Genomic DNA, 18401 nt, shown 5'->3' on the forward strand with positions numbered 1-18401 from the left:
TGTGCGCGCACGTGCGCGCCCGTGTGTGTGTGTGCGTGTGTGTGCGTGCGTGTGTATATGAGGAGCTGTTGGATGACCCCAAAGGGGAACGATAAGGTCCCACTTGACCTCAAAGCCACCTTTTAGTTCTAAAAATCCATCAGCGTGAAGTGGATGCTGCCTGCAAATGAAATAAAGACAACTTTAGTTGTGAACGTGGATTGCGTTGCTACGACACAGCAGAGCTACCCAAATAGCTTGAACGTATTTCTATGTGTACTTCCGAATGGTTAAATACCATGTCTTCTGCTCCCTCGATAGTGAGAGAAAGCAGCAGTCTCACTTGATCCATGTTCTGACAAGTATTAATTGCCTAACTAATGTCCACCAAGCCACGAATCCACTAATCCGACACACCACCTCCTATTGTATTTTGACCTCCAGTCAATTAACTTACTGACAAAAGCACACAAGTAATAACGTAGGAAGTAATAAAGACATGCCTATATCTCATTGATAAGACGTATGGAAATGAGTGTGTAGTAGTGACCAGCAGTTTTCACAGCTTCTATACTAAAGACATTATGGAGATAGGAGAAGGGCAGCCTCTTTTTAAAAAATCACCGTAGTAACAGTCCCCTGGCAACGGACCAGAGTGCCAATTATCGCAAAATACCCCCAGGTTCTCCCATCGCACTCTGTGTATTAGTAGCATCAGCAGCGCTGGGAAAGTTTAGAAGCTTCTCGCGTCAGGGGAAAACGCTATCGCGGACACAGTAAGTCATTGTTATAATTAGTGTTTTACCATGAAAGATTAGATTCCAAGATAGAGCTTCAGAATACATTTGTGATTTAATTTTATTTATGTGTATTGTCCTTACAATGTTGTTTTTCATATTTGTGTTATCATAGTCAGAATAGTGATAATAATTTCATATGTGTTGATGGAGGTAGATGGAAATTATGAGATGAAAGCAATTGATTGGTCATATTTGATCAGTGATTTTAGTGTGCAGTTGAAAATTATAATGCAAAGCTGCTTTATAAGTGAAAAATCTTTGATGGTGCTTTAATTGTTTTCTGGATTACAGATGAATTGAGATAGTAAAATCAGCATATGTAATGATTCATCATTTTCAAGTCTCAGTTCCAATGAAGTTGTTTATTGCAGTATTTCAATAGTGGCTCCCGTGTTGCAGTCATAACATCTCTCTGTGTTTCCCAGGGCTCTGACCCTGGCCATATTAGGCTCCTCTGCAGGAGGACGGGGGCTCCAAACCTTCCTCCTGCTGGATTGGTGAAGAGAGAGAGAGAGAGAGAGAGAGAGAGAGAGAGAGAGAGAGAGAGAGAGAGAGAGAGAGAGAGAGAGAGAGAGAAACAGAAACATAGAGGAATCAGCATGGGTTCCAGCTCCTCTTCCTATGCCCCCAAAACCATCTATCTGGACGTGGATGGTAAGGTTCAGAAGGTGGGTCCTACTCTATGAGATTTATATTGTCTCTCTTTTCCCCATTCCCTTCTCTGATCATTTTTTTGTCCATACTAATCTCCCTGGATAAAGTGGGTCCACCTCTTTATGAGGTTTATATTTTATCCCCAATTGTTATGTATTTTTTAATTATTGAATTCTATCTGATATTATCCGCATCAGCTGAGTTAACAGATTGCGCCATCAGTTATTTTCTCTACCGTAGCTATTCAGCATACTTGAAATGAAATAGGGAACACCAAGAATTCATCTCTTATTACCTATCCATGAGTTCCATCCATTTTCTTTAGCAAATATCCTAGTTGACCAAAATTGACCAAAAGAGTAATCATGCTCTTCCCTTCCGTGTAAGAGGAGATGTCCTCTGAGCTAAGTCAGTGGGAGAGCTGGGGTCACTCTGTGGGGACTCCCGTATCAGAGTTAGACACTTATCATAGACAGCATCCAAATGATCTTGTTTGATTACATCTCTTCAATCATTGAGGTCCCTGGCTGCAATGAAGGAGTCAACTAATAGACAGACAGATGGTGAAATGATGTCATTTTTCTGGTAATGGTAGGCTACAGGTAGGCTACAGTATGATTTGACTACTGTATGAATCAGGGCACCAAACCAAAAGCTCACTAAAGTCATATAATCTCTACAGGTGGCTAATGATATTGACAGAATGTGTGTTCCTTATGGCTCCACGGTTTTTGTCGGTTACCACACACCTAATCTCATGCACCAGTCATTCTGTGCCCTTTGCTGCCTATATGCTCTATTTTATTTCTATATTCGTGGTGAATACATTGTAAATACTCCTCAGTCATGTGAGAGGCCTCTGAAATAGCTGTGTTTTCAAGTTGTGGTAAAAATAGACCAAGAGGTGGTGTGACTCACAGGTGTTTGTGGCGGACTTTAAACAAACACAGACAGTGCCACCTGTTGCAAGCATGTTCTATGCCTCAATTGTTTTCTACTCCCCCCTGAGTCTGAGGAGACAGTTCCTGTGTCTCAGTTGGTTTTATTTAACTAGGCAAGTCAATTAAGAACAAACTCTTATTTTCAATGATGGCCTAGGAACAGTGGGTTAACTGCCTGTTCAGGGGCAAACAACATATTTGTACCTTGTCAGCTCAGGGATTTGAACTTGCAACCTTTTGGTTCCTAGTCCAACACGCTAACCACTAGGCTACCCTGCCGCCCCAGTGTAGCCTGGTGAAAGCGTGTTGCTTCCAATGTTGTAGTTCAAATTCCCGCAAGGATCACATACAGAAAAAGTATGCACTCACTGTACTGTAAGGAGAACCAATGTGCGGTGGACTAATTCATTATCAAAGGGTCGAAGAAACAGAACGTGATACTTGTGAGGCTAGAAACATCCCCAGCCTACCCAGTATGTTCTTGTTATTGCAGCTCCCGGGCCATTGCACCGTAAGCATGTAATGCAGATAGACAACAATATAGGCTTCTGTGTCTCATATTTGCTCTCATCATATAAGCTACACCATCGTGGTGTGAGGGTCGCCACCGACTCAGAAGGTTGAGCGATCTCGCTCTCTGAGGTTGTTGTGAGCAAGGTTTAATCAGGTCAACACACGCAGGGCCGCGGGGCCCAATGTTATTCCGGGGCACGTTCTCAGAGCATGCGCATAACAGCTGGCAGGCATATTCACTGTAATTTTCAACCTCTCCTTGTCCCAGTCTGTAATCCCCAAATGTTTTAAGTTGACCACCATCATTACTGTTCCCAAGAACTCCAAGGCTTCCTGCCACAATGACTACCGCCCTGTAAGCATTCACGTCTGTAATCATGAAATGCTTTTAGAGGCTGGATATGGCACACATCAACTCCATCATCCCAGACACCCTAGACCAACTCCAATTTGCATACCACCCCAACAGAACCATAGACGACACAATCTCTATTGCACTCCACACTGCCCTCACCCACCTAGATGCGTAAGAGGAATACCAGTGTGAGAATGCTGTTCATTGATGTTATGAACCCCTTTGGCCCTGCAGTCTAGAAGGGGATGGAAACGAGACCCGTAACATATCTCACGCAAATCATAACAGTGAAAAGGAACAGTGAGAACTAAAACAACAGACAACCTAAACCTACCGTCAAACACTTAAGGTTTATTTTAAACACACGGTAATGGGGGGGTGGGAAAAAGGGACTGAGCTGGACCGGTCGAAAGAAATAATAAATATCCAAAAACCCCTAAGCTAGTCTAACCTGCCTCAATAACCGCTAGCTATCTAACCAATAAAATACAGTGGGTGGTCCGCCCAGTTCTAACTAGGGTTCTTAGACAAGGTTTTCCTACGGGTAATGTATGCCCATGGGCGACTTGTCTTGGTATCCCCTTTTCCCACCAACAAACAAACAGTCATACACCATAGCAATACATACTCACAGGATTTGATTTATTTATCCGTTATTTTACCAGGTAAGTTGACTGAGAACACGTTCTCATTTGCAGCAATGACCTGGGGAATAGTTACAGGGGAGAGGAGGGGGATGAATGAGGCAATTGTAAACTGGGGATTATTAGGTGACCATAATGGTTTGAGGGCCAGATTGGGCATTTAGCCAGGACACCGGGTTTAACGCACCTACTCTTATGATAAGTGCCATGGGATCTTTAATGATCTCAGAGAGTCAAGACACCCGTTTAACGTCCCAGCTGAAAGACAGCACCCTACACAGGGCACTGTCATATTTTTTAGACCAGAGGAAAGAGTGCCTCCTACTGGCCCTCCAACACCACTTCCAGCAGCACCTGGTCTGCCATCCAGGGACTGACCAGGACCAACTCTGCGTAGCTTCAGAAGCAAGCCAGCAGTGGTATGCAGGGCTGTATGCTGCTGGCTAAGGATAACGGACAAAGTGAGATGTAGGCACCAAAACAAAAGAAAGATAGCTCCATCCATAGAGAGAGGGAGAGAGAGAGAGAGTGAGAGAGAGAGAGAGAGAGAGAGAGTTTGGGAAAACAACTGACTGGGTTATTAAACCAAGGGAAAGGGGATTTTTTATTATTATTTTTTTTAACCTTTTATTTTACTAGGCAAGTCAGTTAAGAACAAATTCTTATTTTCAATGACGGCCTAGGAACAGGGGGTTAAATGCCTGTTCAGGGGCAGAACGACAGATTTTGTACCTTGTCAGCTCAGAGATTTGAACTTGCAACCTTTCGGTTACTAGTCCAATGGTCTAACCACTAGGCTACCCTGCCGCCCCACTGGGATGTGATTGGGTAAGGGAAAAGGAGCAGGTGTGTCTTCAGTGGCGACTGATTGGCGACTGATTAGTGACACCTGTGACTAGGGCCGAAGGAGAGAAAACAAATACACACACAGGATACTTGTATCCGTAACAATTGACTACAGCTCAGCGTTCAACACCATTGTCCATTGTACAAGCTCGTCACCAAGCTTAGGACCCTAGGAGTGCACACCTCCCTCTGCAACTGAATCCTGGACTTCCTGACGGGCCAACCCCAGGTGGTGAGGCTATACAACATCACCTACACCACGCTGACCTTCAACACGAGGGCCCCACAGGGGTGTGTGCTTAGTCCCCTCCTGTACTCCCTGTTCAACCACAACTGCATTGCCACACACAACTCCAACACCATCATCAAGTTTGCTGACGATGCGACGGTGGTAGGCCTGATCACCGGTGACGATGAGACAGCCTACAGAAAGAAGTAGGGCTGTGACCTGGCAGTGTGGGGCCGGAACAACAATCACTCCCTCCGCATCAGTAAGGCCAAGGAGCTGATGGTGGACTACAGGATACGGGGGGACGGGGACGGGGACGATCCACATCGATGGGGCTGCAGTGGAGCGGGTGGAGAGTTCCTCTCTGTGCAAATCACTAAGAATCTAAAATGGTATGGGCCCTCAAATCCTCAAAAAGTCCTACGGCTGTAGTATTGAGAGCATCTTGACTGGTTGCTTCACTGTTTGGTATGATAAATGTACTGTCCCCTACAGAGGGTGGTGCGGACAGCCCAGTATATCATTTGGAGCGAGCTCCCTGCCATCCAGGACCTGGAATGAAAGGAAGGCCCGGAAAATGGTTAAAGACTACAACCACATTTTTTTAAACAACTAATTGACCGATGTCGGTTAAATTATTTGAATCCATTTCATTCAACATTTTTTTTGGTGAGCTCGATGCTCACATTGCACATTGGGCTGAAGTTTCTCTAGAGATACTATACCAGTCAGAAGTTTGGACACACCTTCTCATTTCAGGGTTTTTCTTTATTTGTACTATTTTTTACATTGTAGAATAATAGTGTAGACATCAAAACTATGAAATAACACATATGGAATCATGTAGTAATCAAAAAGTGTTAAATCAAAATATATTCAAAGAAGCCACACTTTGCCTTGAGAACAGCAATGCTGAGCACTTGTTGGCTGCTTTTCCTTCACTCTGCGGTCCAACTCATCCCAAACCATCTCAATTTGGTTGAGGTCGGGTGATTGTGGAGGCCAGGTCATCTGATGCAGCACTCAATCACTCTCCTTCTTGGTCAAATAGCCCTTACACAGCCTGGAGGTGTGTTGGGTCATTGTCCTGTTGAAAAACAATTGATAGTCCCACTAAACACAAACCAGATGGGATGGCTTATCGCTGCAGAATACTGTGGTGGCCATGCTGGTTACGTGTGCCTTGAATTCTAAATAAATCACAGACAGTGTCACCAGCAAAGCACCCCCTCAGCATCACACCTCCTCCTACCTGCTTCACTTTGGGAACCACACATGCGGAGATCATCTGTTCACCTATTCTGAGTCTCACAAAGACAAGGCGGTTGGAACCAATTTGGACTCATCAGACCAAAGGACAGATTTCCACCGGTCTGATGTCCATTGCTCATGTTTCTTGGCCCAAGCAAGTCTCTTTTTATAGGTGTCCTTATTGGTTTCTTTGCAGCAATTCAACCATGAAAGCCTGATTCACGCAGTCAACTCTGAACAGTTGATGTTGAGATGTGTTACCTGAACTCTGTGAAGCATTTATTTGGGCTGCAATTTCTGAGGCTGTAAAGTCTAATGAATTTATCCTTTGCAGCAGAGGTAACTCTGGGTCTTCCTTTCCTGTGGCGGTCCTCATGAGAGCCAATTTCATCATAGCGCTTGATGGCTTTTGCCAGTGCACTTGAAGAAACTTTCAAAGTTATTGAAATGTTCCGTATTGACTGACCCTCATGTCTTAAAGTAATGATGGATTGTCATTTCTCTTTGCTTATTTGAGCTGTTCTTGCCATAATATGGACTTTGTCATTTGCCAAATAGGTATATCTTCTGTACACCACCCCTACCTTGTCACAACACAACTGATTGGCTCAAACGCATTAAAAAGGAAAGAAATTCTACAAATTAACTTTTAACAAGGCACACTTGTTAATTGAAATGCATTCCAAGAAGCTGGTTGAGAGAATTCCAAGAGTGTGCAACGCTGTCATCTAGGCAAAGGGTGGCTACTTTGAAGAATCTCAAATATAAAATATATTTTGATTTACTACATGATTCCATATGTGTTATTTCATAGTTTTGATGTCTTCAGTATTATTCTACAATGTAGAAAATAGTACAAATAAAGAAAAACCCTTGAATGAGTAGGTGTGTCCAAACTTCAGATCATATGACCAAACAGTGCTCTCACAATGTTGCATTTGGCAGCATTTCAAACAGCAACTGCTTCTCCAATGGATATGTCCTCCAATTTATTTGGCCCATTAAATCTTGAATGCATTCAGGGATAAAAATGGTCAATGCCCTCTTCATATTTTATCCACTTAGCACAAGTGACTCTACCAGATTTTGTTACGTTTGAACACTGACTTGCCTATATCTTCAAGTCTGCTTGGATTTTGGATACATAGAGCCAGGCACTTAGTAAACCCAGTATACTTGTGATTACACAAACCCCTGTTGTTATGGTGGCATAGAGTTTTTCAGGTAGAAACCTGAATGTGACACATGTCCATTCAAGGCCTCGAGAGTTTGAGGATTTGTCTACTACATCTGCTTGTGCAAAAGGTCTTCAAGTTGTTGGAGGCTAGCCAACATGGCCAGCTTTGATACACTTTATTTGACAATTAATTTCAGACAGACACAATATAAAACGAATATGTGTGCCATCAGTATACCACCACATAACTGACATTGTTTATGAAATGTATAATCTGTTTTGGCATTTCTGTGTATATTGCTGTGATTTACAGAGAACGATACAAACTCTCTCACTGGGTTGATGACGCAAGGATTTGTTGCTAGTATGCTGTTAGAGTGTCCTATTATCTACGAGATTGGGTTGGTCCCTGACAAGGGTAGGCTCCACTGTGTTTAGTTCACACACATCTTCAACTGCATGCCTTTGTGATTTAGTCCTTAACATCTTAACTCTCAACATACAGGGCTCACTTGAAAAAGAGATGTGCATCTTAGTGTGACTTTCCTGTTTAAATAAAGGATAAATAACATTTAAAAAAATACAATTGTTTTCTTCCCCCACTCTTTCCACTTTGGACACTGCAGACTTTAAGTATTTGTTTTACATAACAGACTTTGGTCTCACAGAGAGCTGACTGTTTTAGGTGGCTTGAGATGCGTACAGAGACACAAACGACTCTCACCATGCGTCTGCCTTTTTTTCCAGGTGGCTTTCAGTCGTCACTGCAGCCCATGTGACATCAAGGAGCTTCTTTGTTCCTCGTCCAACATCCCCAGGTCAGTGACATTTCTCCTTCTCTCGTCTCTCCCACCACTCCCTCACAGTCCCACATCAGTCTAAAGCACGCATTACACACAACGCCTTTGTTTCAAGTTCACTACAAATGTATCGACTCACTATCCTGACAGAGCTTTATGAATGATAAGTCAGCTACAAGTAAACACCAAACGACAAGCTCATTAGCGTGCGTTTTATGAGAATGCTGACAAGAAGTGTAGGTTGAAACCCTATAGAGTGCACTACTTTTGTGCCCTGGTCAAAAGTAGTGCAGTTTGTGAATAGGGTGCTATTTGGAACACACCTTGTTATTTATTCTTGTTGCTCCCCGTCCATAGGAATACTGCTATCATGATGGTGGATCCTGAAGGGGCCCTGGTGTCCATAGACCCTACTATGCCTACCAACTCTCCCAAGTAACATGTCACCTTTACCCTAATCACCAAATCTCAATGATACAGTATATTTTATTGATCTCGGTCATAGAAAATAATTCCTGACCGTTGTTCATCCAAAGAATGCCTAGCATTTGTACTATGTGTAAAAAAAATGATTTTCAAACGTGATGTAGACAATGACTTGGTGAATGATGTTGGAATGTCACTGACATGTTTTTCAGCTCCTTGTACAAAGTCATTTCTTTGTCCACCGGTCAGCTTGGAGGTGAAGTGCCAACACGTTATTTCAAATTCAGAAACACTTTTTAAACATTGACCTTTTAGTCCTTAATAAATTCGATCTTACTCACATAGCGCACATAAAGTGATCACAGCAAAAACTTTAAAACAATGTAAAAACATTAAAACAGATCTGGGTACTAAACATTTCTTCATGTTTCACAGGTAGCATTTTGATCACTCGAGTGATTTGTTTCTCGTTTGTTTGCACCCACAGAGAAAGAAGACATGTTTCAAAACGTGTTATCTCAGGTGGCGGAGCAGTTCAGCAGGTAATTGGCGCGTTTATGTTCCACTGCAGACAGAAGCACTCCGCTTTCGTCTTTTCTCTTTCCTGCAGAAATACTTCCATGACACCAGAGGCTTTTCAAACAAACCCCTTTCACGTATTTTTTTTGCAGGGCTTTCCGAATCAACGAGCTGAAAACTGAGGTGACCAACAGACTGGCAATGTTGGAGAAAAGAGTGGAGTGTATGTGCAAGGGTTTTTTCACCGAACATTCGATGTGTGTGTTCTCTCTTTGTGTGTGTGTGTGTGTGTTTCTGTGTGCATGTGTGTTGTTGTTTCACTGTCCCTGAATTCACTGTTTCATGTACTAACAGTCATGTTGAACGTTACAGTGGAGGGACTGAAGGTTGTGGAGATTGAGAAGTGTAAAAATGACCTAAAGAAACTACGAGATGAGATGACATCCAGAGGAGGAGGGAGGTACGGTGACCTTTGACATCAATGACACTCACCAAGCCATGCTCCAGATTTCTTAGGATATTCTATAGTAAGACTTTTATGATGGTTTTAAAATGTTGTTGCGATTTAGAGGAATCACACAGCTAGCAGATCGATGACACAAATATGATGTATTTGCTCGCATCTCGTCAGAGTCGGGAACTGTCCCTGCAAGTACAACTTCTCAGACGACGGGAAGAAGCTTAATCCCAGACGTGACGTCCCAAGTTATCCAAAGGTACGGAATTAGGGGATTCTAGTAATATACAGTAGGCTAAACATATCCAAAAGATATTAATCACTTTGACTTCCTTAAATCCCAGAACTGACGCTGTGGCTTCTCGCTCATTTCTACAGTACACCTTATCCCAGGAGACTATTGAAGCACTGAAGAAGCCAACATTCGATGTCTGGCATTGGGAACACAATGAGGTTAGTTCTCTTGAGATTCAGGTCTAATATCTATCATATTTCCAATCAGGCATATATAATCAAATTTTTTGTAGTAAAACATTTTGAAGTATTTTCTCGAATTCTGAACTTAAAGGAATAATTACACACTCAAAAACTATCTTTTGGTATTTTGTTAATTAGTCCAATTGTAAGAGATTTCTTCCATTGAAGGAGAGGCAGACCAAAATGTGGCGTGATGATGATTCATGTTTGTTTAATAAAGGAAAACTATACATGAATAAACTACAAAAACAATGAAATGTGCAAACTCAAAACAGCCCTATCTGGTGCAAAACACGGAGACAGGAACAATCACCCACAAACACACAGTGAAACCCAGGCTACCTAAATATGGTTCCCAATCAGAGACAATGACTAACACCTGCCTCTGATTGAGAACCATATCAGGCCAGACATAGAAATAGACAAACAAGACAACCAACATAGAATGCCCACTCAGATCACACCCTGACCAACCAAAACATAGAAACATACAAAGCAAACTATGGTCAGGGTGTGACACCAATCCCAAAAATGTTTTGCATGTCAGCAACCAAGTTAAAGATAGAGCACTTGTTGCGCCTTATGATGGTGCGTGTAGTATTCTTTTAACCGTGTCTTTGGTCGGTGGTTTAGATGCTGAGCTGCTTAGAGTACATGTACCATGACCTGGGACTGGTGAAGGAATTCAACATGAACCCCATCACTCTCAAACGCTGGCTGGTAAAAGTACAACTGTATAAAAGCAATTACCTCAATGTGCAAGTGGATATGCAACTGATATGGAACAACAACTTCAAAGAAGAGGACCAACGAGTATTGATGACTATTTGGCTAGTTTGATTGACAGTTTTCTTTCTCACAGCTGGGCATTCAGGAGAACTATCGCAGCAACCCGTTCCACAACTTCCGCCACTGCTTCTGTGTCAGTCAGATGATGTATGGCATGATTAACCTGTGTAACCTGCCGGTATGAAACGACTGTACTATTACAATATAATACATGCCATTTACCAGACACACATGGTCTATAACTAGGGTCCAGAGTTTTCTCCTGGTCAGGTCAGGATGTCAGGAAAATCTCCTGTCACCTTGTACTAGAGATTTATAGGAGACTAACATGTGCTGTGTGTGTTCCTCAGGAGAAGATGACTCTGACGGACATGGGCATTCTCATGACAGCTGCAGTGTGCCACGACCTGGACCACCCCGGCTACAACAACACGTAGGTGCCCAAAGGTTCCTACTCTGCGCCTCAGTTCCCCCTGCTCTACAGCTTTCACTAGATCTCTGAATAGATGTTGATGATAGACACAATACTGACATCGTCATTCACAAAGAGATGTTCTAGAACTTCTTCATTGATGTTATTACATTGTGGAAATGGTCCAATCTATACTTCCAGGTTTGATGTAAATTTAGAAGTTCCTTCCTAACCATGTGACATGACCAGGGTAAAACTCTGGGCCCAGTGATTATAGGCTTCCCTGGCCAGGTCATGTTGTCAAGGAACACTCCTGGTCTTAGGCATAAATCAAACTGTCACAGAGGTGTATTTTGCTCGTCAGGTACCAGATCAACGCTCGCACAGAGCTGGCCGTGCGTTACAACGATATATCTCCCCTGGAGAACCATCACTGCGCCGTGGCCTTCCAGATCCTATCGCTGCCCGAGTGCAACATATTCGCCAACGTCGAATTGGAGGCCTACAAGCAGATCAGACAGGTAGGTGGTGTCCTAGGCTAATGCACAGTGATTCTTCTGCATCCCAATTTGCACCCTATTACCTGCATGTGCACCACTATTGACAGAGGTAGTGCACTATATTGGGAATGGGGTCCCATTTGGGTTGCTGCCTTTGTCTTTTTTTTTGCATTTCCTTCTCTCCAACTAACCACGAGATGTTTTGAGTTGGCCTAAGGCAGGAGGGGGGTTTCATCATTTATGATGATTCCATCTCCCTTTACAGGCCATCATTACCCTGATCTTGGCCACAGACATGGCCCGGCATGGAGAGATATTAGACTCCTTCAAACATAAAGTGGACAGCTTTGACTTCACCAACGAGGAGCATGTGACATGCGTACGTATCGTACATCACATGGCATCAACTGTCTGTGTATACTGTATATCAAGAGGTGCCAAATAGGTAAAGCTTTGTTCATGTATAGCCTCTGCACTTCAGCAAACAACAGAAAGCAGGAGGGGTGCTCAGTAACAAAGACAGAGATGGAAAAATAGGGCATACTCAAGAAAGACTTTGAATAGTGGACTGGTGATATCATGTGACTGTAATGGAGTTAAGAATGTACTGTAAGCTCACTCCACCGCTATCTTGAAATGCCACTGACGGAGCTGTCAAATTAGATATTTTTTGATAGCTCAAACGGTTGGTACGTTGTCAAGGCAGGCGTTCACGTGTGTCTGCGAGCAGAGGATCGCTGGTTCAAGCCCAATATGGGGACAGGGACAGCGGGGAAAGCGAAACTGTTTGCAGCACACTGACCTCGGTCTCATGACATCAGTCCTGTCCATCCAATGGGATAAAGCCAGAGGGTTCTAAGACAAAGTGCCTGCGTTGATCTTAAGCGCTCCGAAGCCTTTTACCACAAGTGGACCTTTCCTGAAAAGTCAAACTAGCTAGCCAATGCTAAAAACGATGCTTGTGTTGACATAACGCACGGTGAAAAGGTCTCTTTGTGCCTTGTCCGTATGTGTGCAGCTGAAGATGGTTCTGATCAAATGCTGCGACATCTCCAACGAGGTCCGGCCTACCGAGGTGGCCGAACCCTGGGTGGACTGTCTGCTGGAGGAGTACTTCATGCAGGTGACCTCGATCGAGTATAATCATGTCTAATAATAAAGTTTTTTTTAAAAATGAGTCTAGTAATGTGTTGATTGGAACTATGGGGTGAAAACAGGCTCAGCTGTCACTCTTGAAGTTGTGCATGCTTTTTTTAGAAGGGTCAAAATCAGTTCCCCTTGAGCCGTCTTGGCCTTCATCGGGATGAGTCTATTAATTAGAATGATGTCATGAAAGAGCGGAGTGACATGTGCAAACCCTCCTGTCTCGGGAATGGACAGAGTGACAGGGAGAAGACTGAAGGGCTGCCGGTGGCTCCGTTTATGGACAGAGACAAAGTGACCAAGCCCACTGCTCAGATCGGATTCATCAAGTTTGTCCTCATCCCAATGTTTGAGACAGTCATGAAGGTAGGCGTGTATGTTTGAGCTACAAAGCAATGTGACCATATTTAAAATATATATATATTTAACTAGGCAAGACAGTTAAGAACAAATTCTTATTTACAATGACAGCCTAAGAACAGTGTGTTAACTAACTTGTTCAGGAGCAGAACGACAGATTTTTACCTCGTCAGCTCGGGGATTCAATCTAGCAACCTTTCGGGTTACTGGCCCAACACTCTAACCACTGTAAATTGCCGCCCCGATATTAGCTTGACATAGTGTGCAAGTATGTGTGTTGGTGTTTGTGCACACAAGCGTGTGTTTCCGTTTGTACACGTCTCTTGTGTTTCATGACCTCTTGAAAACAATGCCAGTGGATAATTCCATACTGTCCTGAATACCTACCCACAATCCTCCCCTGTGTGTGTTGCAGCTCTTCCCCCAGATTGAGGAGATCATGGTGCAGCCTCTGAGAGACTCTAGAGACCACTATGAGGAGCTGAAGCAGATCGATGACGCCATGACAGAGGTAGGACATCTGTTCTCACTTAATATTACACTGTCCTTAGTAAACCAAATTCCAATTCCCATTTTTCCTAGTTGAAAAACATTGGAGAGAATTGGAATTTCTTATTACTCACAATCATCCAGGGTGTTTGTGTCGGGGGAGGGGTGGGATTTACGCGTCTGTGTCCAACCACTTTCTAACATAAAGATGTGTCTTTTGTTCAATGAGGCACAGAAGAAAAAAACTGAAAATATGTCATTAGGAGGGAAGAAGAAGTAAGCTTTGCTGCTGCGAGCACAGTGGTACTGTGTAAGTAACTGACTCTGATTGGCCTGTAGTGTTAGTCCTGAGTGCCCCCTCTCTCTTCTGCCTCTCTCCAGTCTGCCAACAACAACACTGCTGCAAGACAGTGAGCCAGCTATAATAGGAGCACAAGGCTTTTTACTACGACCGCACAATATTTTCATCACTCTGAATTTGCTTTCGAAAAAATAACTGAATTAACAAAAAGAAACAGCTGAACTCTACCGCATTACAAATTTAGGTTTTCACAAAAAAAAAACTGACTTGAGTATTTGGAACCACCAGCAAGATGAGGCTCTTCCATTGAAGATGATGTTTATAGTTGAAGTATTCTGTTCTATAGTATTCCCCTCCAATTTGCACCAATCAGTCCTGGCCCTTGGGAGGGGGGGGCACTCACCTCAACACCAAAAACGAAGCGGGTCTATTACATAGACCTGCAGCCCAGTGGCAAAGGCAAAGTGGTGAAAACGTTGCGCTGTCTTAACGTCATCAATGTGGGTCGTTGGATTCTTCACAACCTCATTGATAACGTTCTGACGACCGAATAGTGTCTTCCCCGTCTATGAATTTACAGTTTTTCTCTCCCTTTGCTGTGTGTGATATTGCAAGTTCATAGTGTGCAGGATTTTCCACAGCGAAGAGCATTGTGATGGATATGGATACCGACGGAGCCAAGTCACAATCAAGAATGCTTTTTCCTTGTTTGTGTATGTGTATGTGTGTGTTTATGTGTTTGTGTGCGTAAGGGTGTGTGTGTGTGTGTGTGTGTGTGTTTGTGTGCGTGAGGGTGTGTGTGTGTGCATGTGTGTGTGCCACTTAATCAGAATCCTCTCTGGAGAATCCCGTCTGATATCCTGAAGTGCTTTTTTCATTTTAGGGCTCTGGCTCTCGTTTTATGATCCAAAAATTCAAAAAGGTCATGGGTCGTCCTGATCTGCGTCTTTGAAGATGGAGGGTGAAAAGACTTGTCTTCTACACACTGAACCAACCTCAGACTACATGAAACCTCCTGGTTGATCACCACTGTTTTGTTATGAACATTACAGAAGGACAATCGCTCTGTTTCAATGTCCACACTAGCATACTACATAGGATGAATTCATGTATCAAGCACATTGGAATATAGCTCATCTGAACACTAGTTGGTCATTATCCACGGCTGTGTATACACAGGCAGCCCAATTCTGATCTTTTTGCCCAATTGTTGGAAAAATATCTGATCTGATTGGTCAAAATACCAATAATTGGGCAAAATATCATAATTGGTCTGTCTATGTATACACAACCTATCATAATTTCTGAGTGACAATTGGTCAATGTAGGTATATTTATTGCCATATTTTCTGCTTTCTGATTTTAGTCACACTTGTTGATGTTGCCTACTACGGTATAATGAATAACAACTAAGATGTTTACTGCAACACTGTCTTTTCCTTTTACAAGTCTCCTATTCAAATGCAAAACTGTTTCGAAAACAGTTTGAATAAATTGACCCTTAATTTAACCATGTCAAGTACACAGCATATTTTAACATAATTATTAGAGGTTTAAACATTGTTACAACAAATTCTACTAATTATCCCCTAGTGTGTGCACTGAATGAATTTACATAAATTCATATTTTGAGGTTTGTGTAATAGCACATCTATTGTTGTTCAATATATTCAGTCTTAGATACATGTTGTACGTTATTACAGAAGTATTTCATTACAATCTAAAATGTTATTCTTGTATTTTATTTATTTGTGCATAGTACATCCTACATAAACTGTGCAAACTACATTACAGTTGTAAAACATGTAACATCCTTTTATACAAAATGTGTCACCTAGTAATAAACTCCACCAGTATTTTTGAAAAGTTGCAGGTTATTAAGAAGAGATCAAAATGTCATTCTCATCGACGGTTCATGAGTAATACCATTGACTCTTCTCTGAATGGTGCAGGGATGAATGAACCAATGGCTGGTCCAGCTCTGGAGTCTTTGAAAGCTTGTGTACTTTACTTGATATCTGTATTCTGATGTGTATGCTTTTTGCACAATGCGGATGGCCCACGCTTACGCTTGGATTTCCTGCTCGTTGTCATTTAGGAAACCATTTTAAGAGCATGGTAGTCCATAGCTTCGGGCTTTGAGGGGGTATGTGTTGAAACAGGACTTCTTTGACAGTTTTGTTGTACAACTCCAAACTACCACTTAACCCACATCTCTCTATAGGAAAAAAATAAGTGGGTGGTATTCAACAGGTACAGTAGATTTACTATGGCCTGTTCCATAACCTTCATTTATTGCAACCTGTTTCACATTTCCAAGAGTGATAATTGTCTATCTGTAAGACGATACTTAAATACAGTATGCTTACACTTTTTATGACCTACATGATTTTGATGACATTTGGATGATAAAGCTCTGAATATTCCAAAGAGATAGGATGTCAATACTGACTTTAATGTTTTCTGCAGGTCTGCTGGTAGATAATAGTGACTTTTGGAAAATTCCACAGGGACAAACAGAGATGGAAATAACTTTCTTCTGTACTTTTTCCCTGCTACTTGGCCTCACGTCTAAGTCCTTTTCACCACTGAAACTGTTTGATGGGGTCTTTGAGCTGAACTTGAGTATGGCCTAGTCCTTTTGTTTAGAGGGAACTATCTTTATACAATATGTTGCATGGATATAAAGGACATCAACCACCTGAGCCACGACCTGTTCACCCCGTTATCATCAAGAAGGCGAGGCCTGTACAGGTGCATCAAGGCTGGGACCGAGAGACTAAACAACAGCTTCTATCTCTTGGCCATCAGACTTTTAAATAGCCATCACTAGCCGGTTATCACCCAGTTACTCAACTCTGCACCTCAGAGGCTACTGCCCTATATGTATACAACTGGTCAAAAGCTTTAGAACACCCACTCATTCAATGGTTTTTCTTTATTTTTTACTATTTTCTACATTGTAGAATAATAGTGAAGACATCAAAACTATGAAATAGCACATATGGAATCATGTAGTAACCAAAAAAGTATTAAACAAATCACAATATATTTTATATTTGAGATTCTTCAAATAGCCACCCTTTGCCATGATGACAGCTTTGCACACTCTTGGCATTCTCTCAACCAGCTTCATCTGGAATGCTTTTCCAACAGTCTTGAAGGAGTTTCCACATATGCTGAGCACTTGTTGGCATTTGTTGGCTCCTTTTCCTTCACTCTGCGGTCCAACTCATCCCAAACCATCTCAATTTGGTTGAGGTCGAGGAATTGTGGAGGACAGGTTATCTGATACAGTACTCCATCACTCTCCTTCTTGGTCAAATAGCCCTGACACAGCCTGGAGGTGTGTTTTGGGTCATTGTCCTGTTGAAAAACAACTGATGTCCCGCTTAGCCCAAACCAGATGGGATGATGTATCGCTGCAGAATGCTGTGGTAGAAATGCTGGTCAAGTGTGCCTTGAATTCTAAATGAATCATAGACAATGTCACCAGCAAAGCACACCCACACCATCACACCTCCTCCTCCATGCTTTACAGTGGTGAATACACTTGCGGAGATCATTTGTTCACCCACACCGCGTCTCACAAAGACACGGCGGTTGGAACCATAAATCTCCAATTTGGATTCCAGACCAAAGGACATATTCCACCTGTCTCATGTTTCTTGGCACAAGCAAGTCTCTTCTTATTATTGGTGTCCTTTAGTAGTGGTTTCTTTGCAGCAATTTGACCATGAAGACCTGATTCACACAGTGTCCTCTGAACAGTTGATGTTGAGATGTGTCTGTTACTTGAACTCTGTGAAGCATTTGTTTGGGCTGCAATTTCTGGGGCTGGTAACTCTAATGAATTTATCTTCAGAGGGAAATCTGGGTCTTCCTTTCCTGTGGTGGTCCTCATGAGAGCCAGTTTCATCATAGCACTTCATGGTTTTCGCGAGTGCACTTGAAGAACTTTCAAAAGTATTGACTGACCTTCATGGCTTAAAGTAATGGACTGTCTTTTCTCTTTGCTTATTTGAGCTGTTCTTGCCATAATATGGACTTGGTCTTTTACCAAATAGGGCTATGTTCTGTATACCATCCCTACCTTGTCACAACACAACTGATTGGCTCAGATGCATCAAGAAGGAATGAAATTCCACAAACTAACTTTTAAGAAGGCACACATGTTCATTGAAATGCATTCCAGGTGACTAACTCATGAAGCTGGTTGAGAGAATGCCAATAGTGTGCAAAGCTGTCATCAAGGCAAAGGGTGGCTAAGTGTTTAACACTTTTTTGGATACTACATGATTCCATATGCGTTATTTCATAGTTTCGATGTTTACACTAT

The 18401-nt window shown here is 42.5% G+C and overlaps 1 protein-coding gene across 3 annotated transcripts; it reads left to right on the forward strand.

The window, feature by feature from the left end:
• The first annotated feature begins 680 nt into the window (after positions 1-680).
• On the forward strand, positions 681-16979 carry pde9ac (phosphodiesterase 9ac). 3 transcript variants are annotated; one of them, XM_024442089.2, is made up of 20 exons: positions 681-755; positions 1205-1447; positions 8137-8207; positions 8547-8624; positions 8828-8871; positions 9103-9157; positions 9287-9357; positions 9507-9594; positions 9766-9850; positions 9970-10044; positions 10702-10788; positions 10931-11035; positions 11208-11290; positions 11634-11790; positions 12035-12148; positions 12788-12892; positions 13150-13278; positions 13688-13783; positions 13991-14071; positions 14946-16979. In XM_024442089.2, the coding sequence occupies exons 2-19, from the start codon at positions 1379-1381 to the stop codon at positions 14039-14041; spliced, it is 1563 nt and encodes a 520-aa protein (XP_024297857.1). In that variant the 5' UTR covers positions 681-755; positions 1205-1378; the 3' UTR covers positions 14042-14071; positions 14946-16979. The 3 variants fall into 3 exon arrangements, with proteins under 3 accessions (XP_024297857.1, XP_024297856.1, XP_042151760.1); XM_024442088.2 differs by lacking the exon at positions 13991-14071; XM_042295826.1 differs by lacking the exons at positions 681-755; positions 13991-14071 and having other exon boundaries at positions 1063-1447.
• Positions 16980-18401: the final 1422 nt, after the last annotated feature.

Source organism: Oncorhynchus tshawytscha, linkage group LG13 (assembly GCF_018296145.1).
Source record: "Oncorhynchus tshawytscha isolate Ot180627B linkage group LG13, Otsh_v2.0, whole genome shotgun sequence".
Classification (NCBI taxonomy): domain Eukaryota; kingdom Metazoa; phylum Chordata; class Actinopteri; order Salmoniformes; family Salmonidae; genus Oncorhynchus; species Oncorhynchus tshawytscha.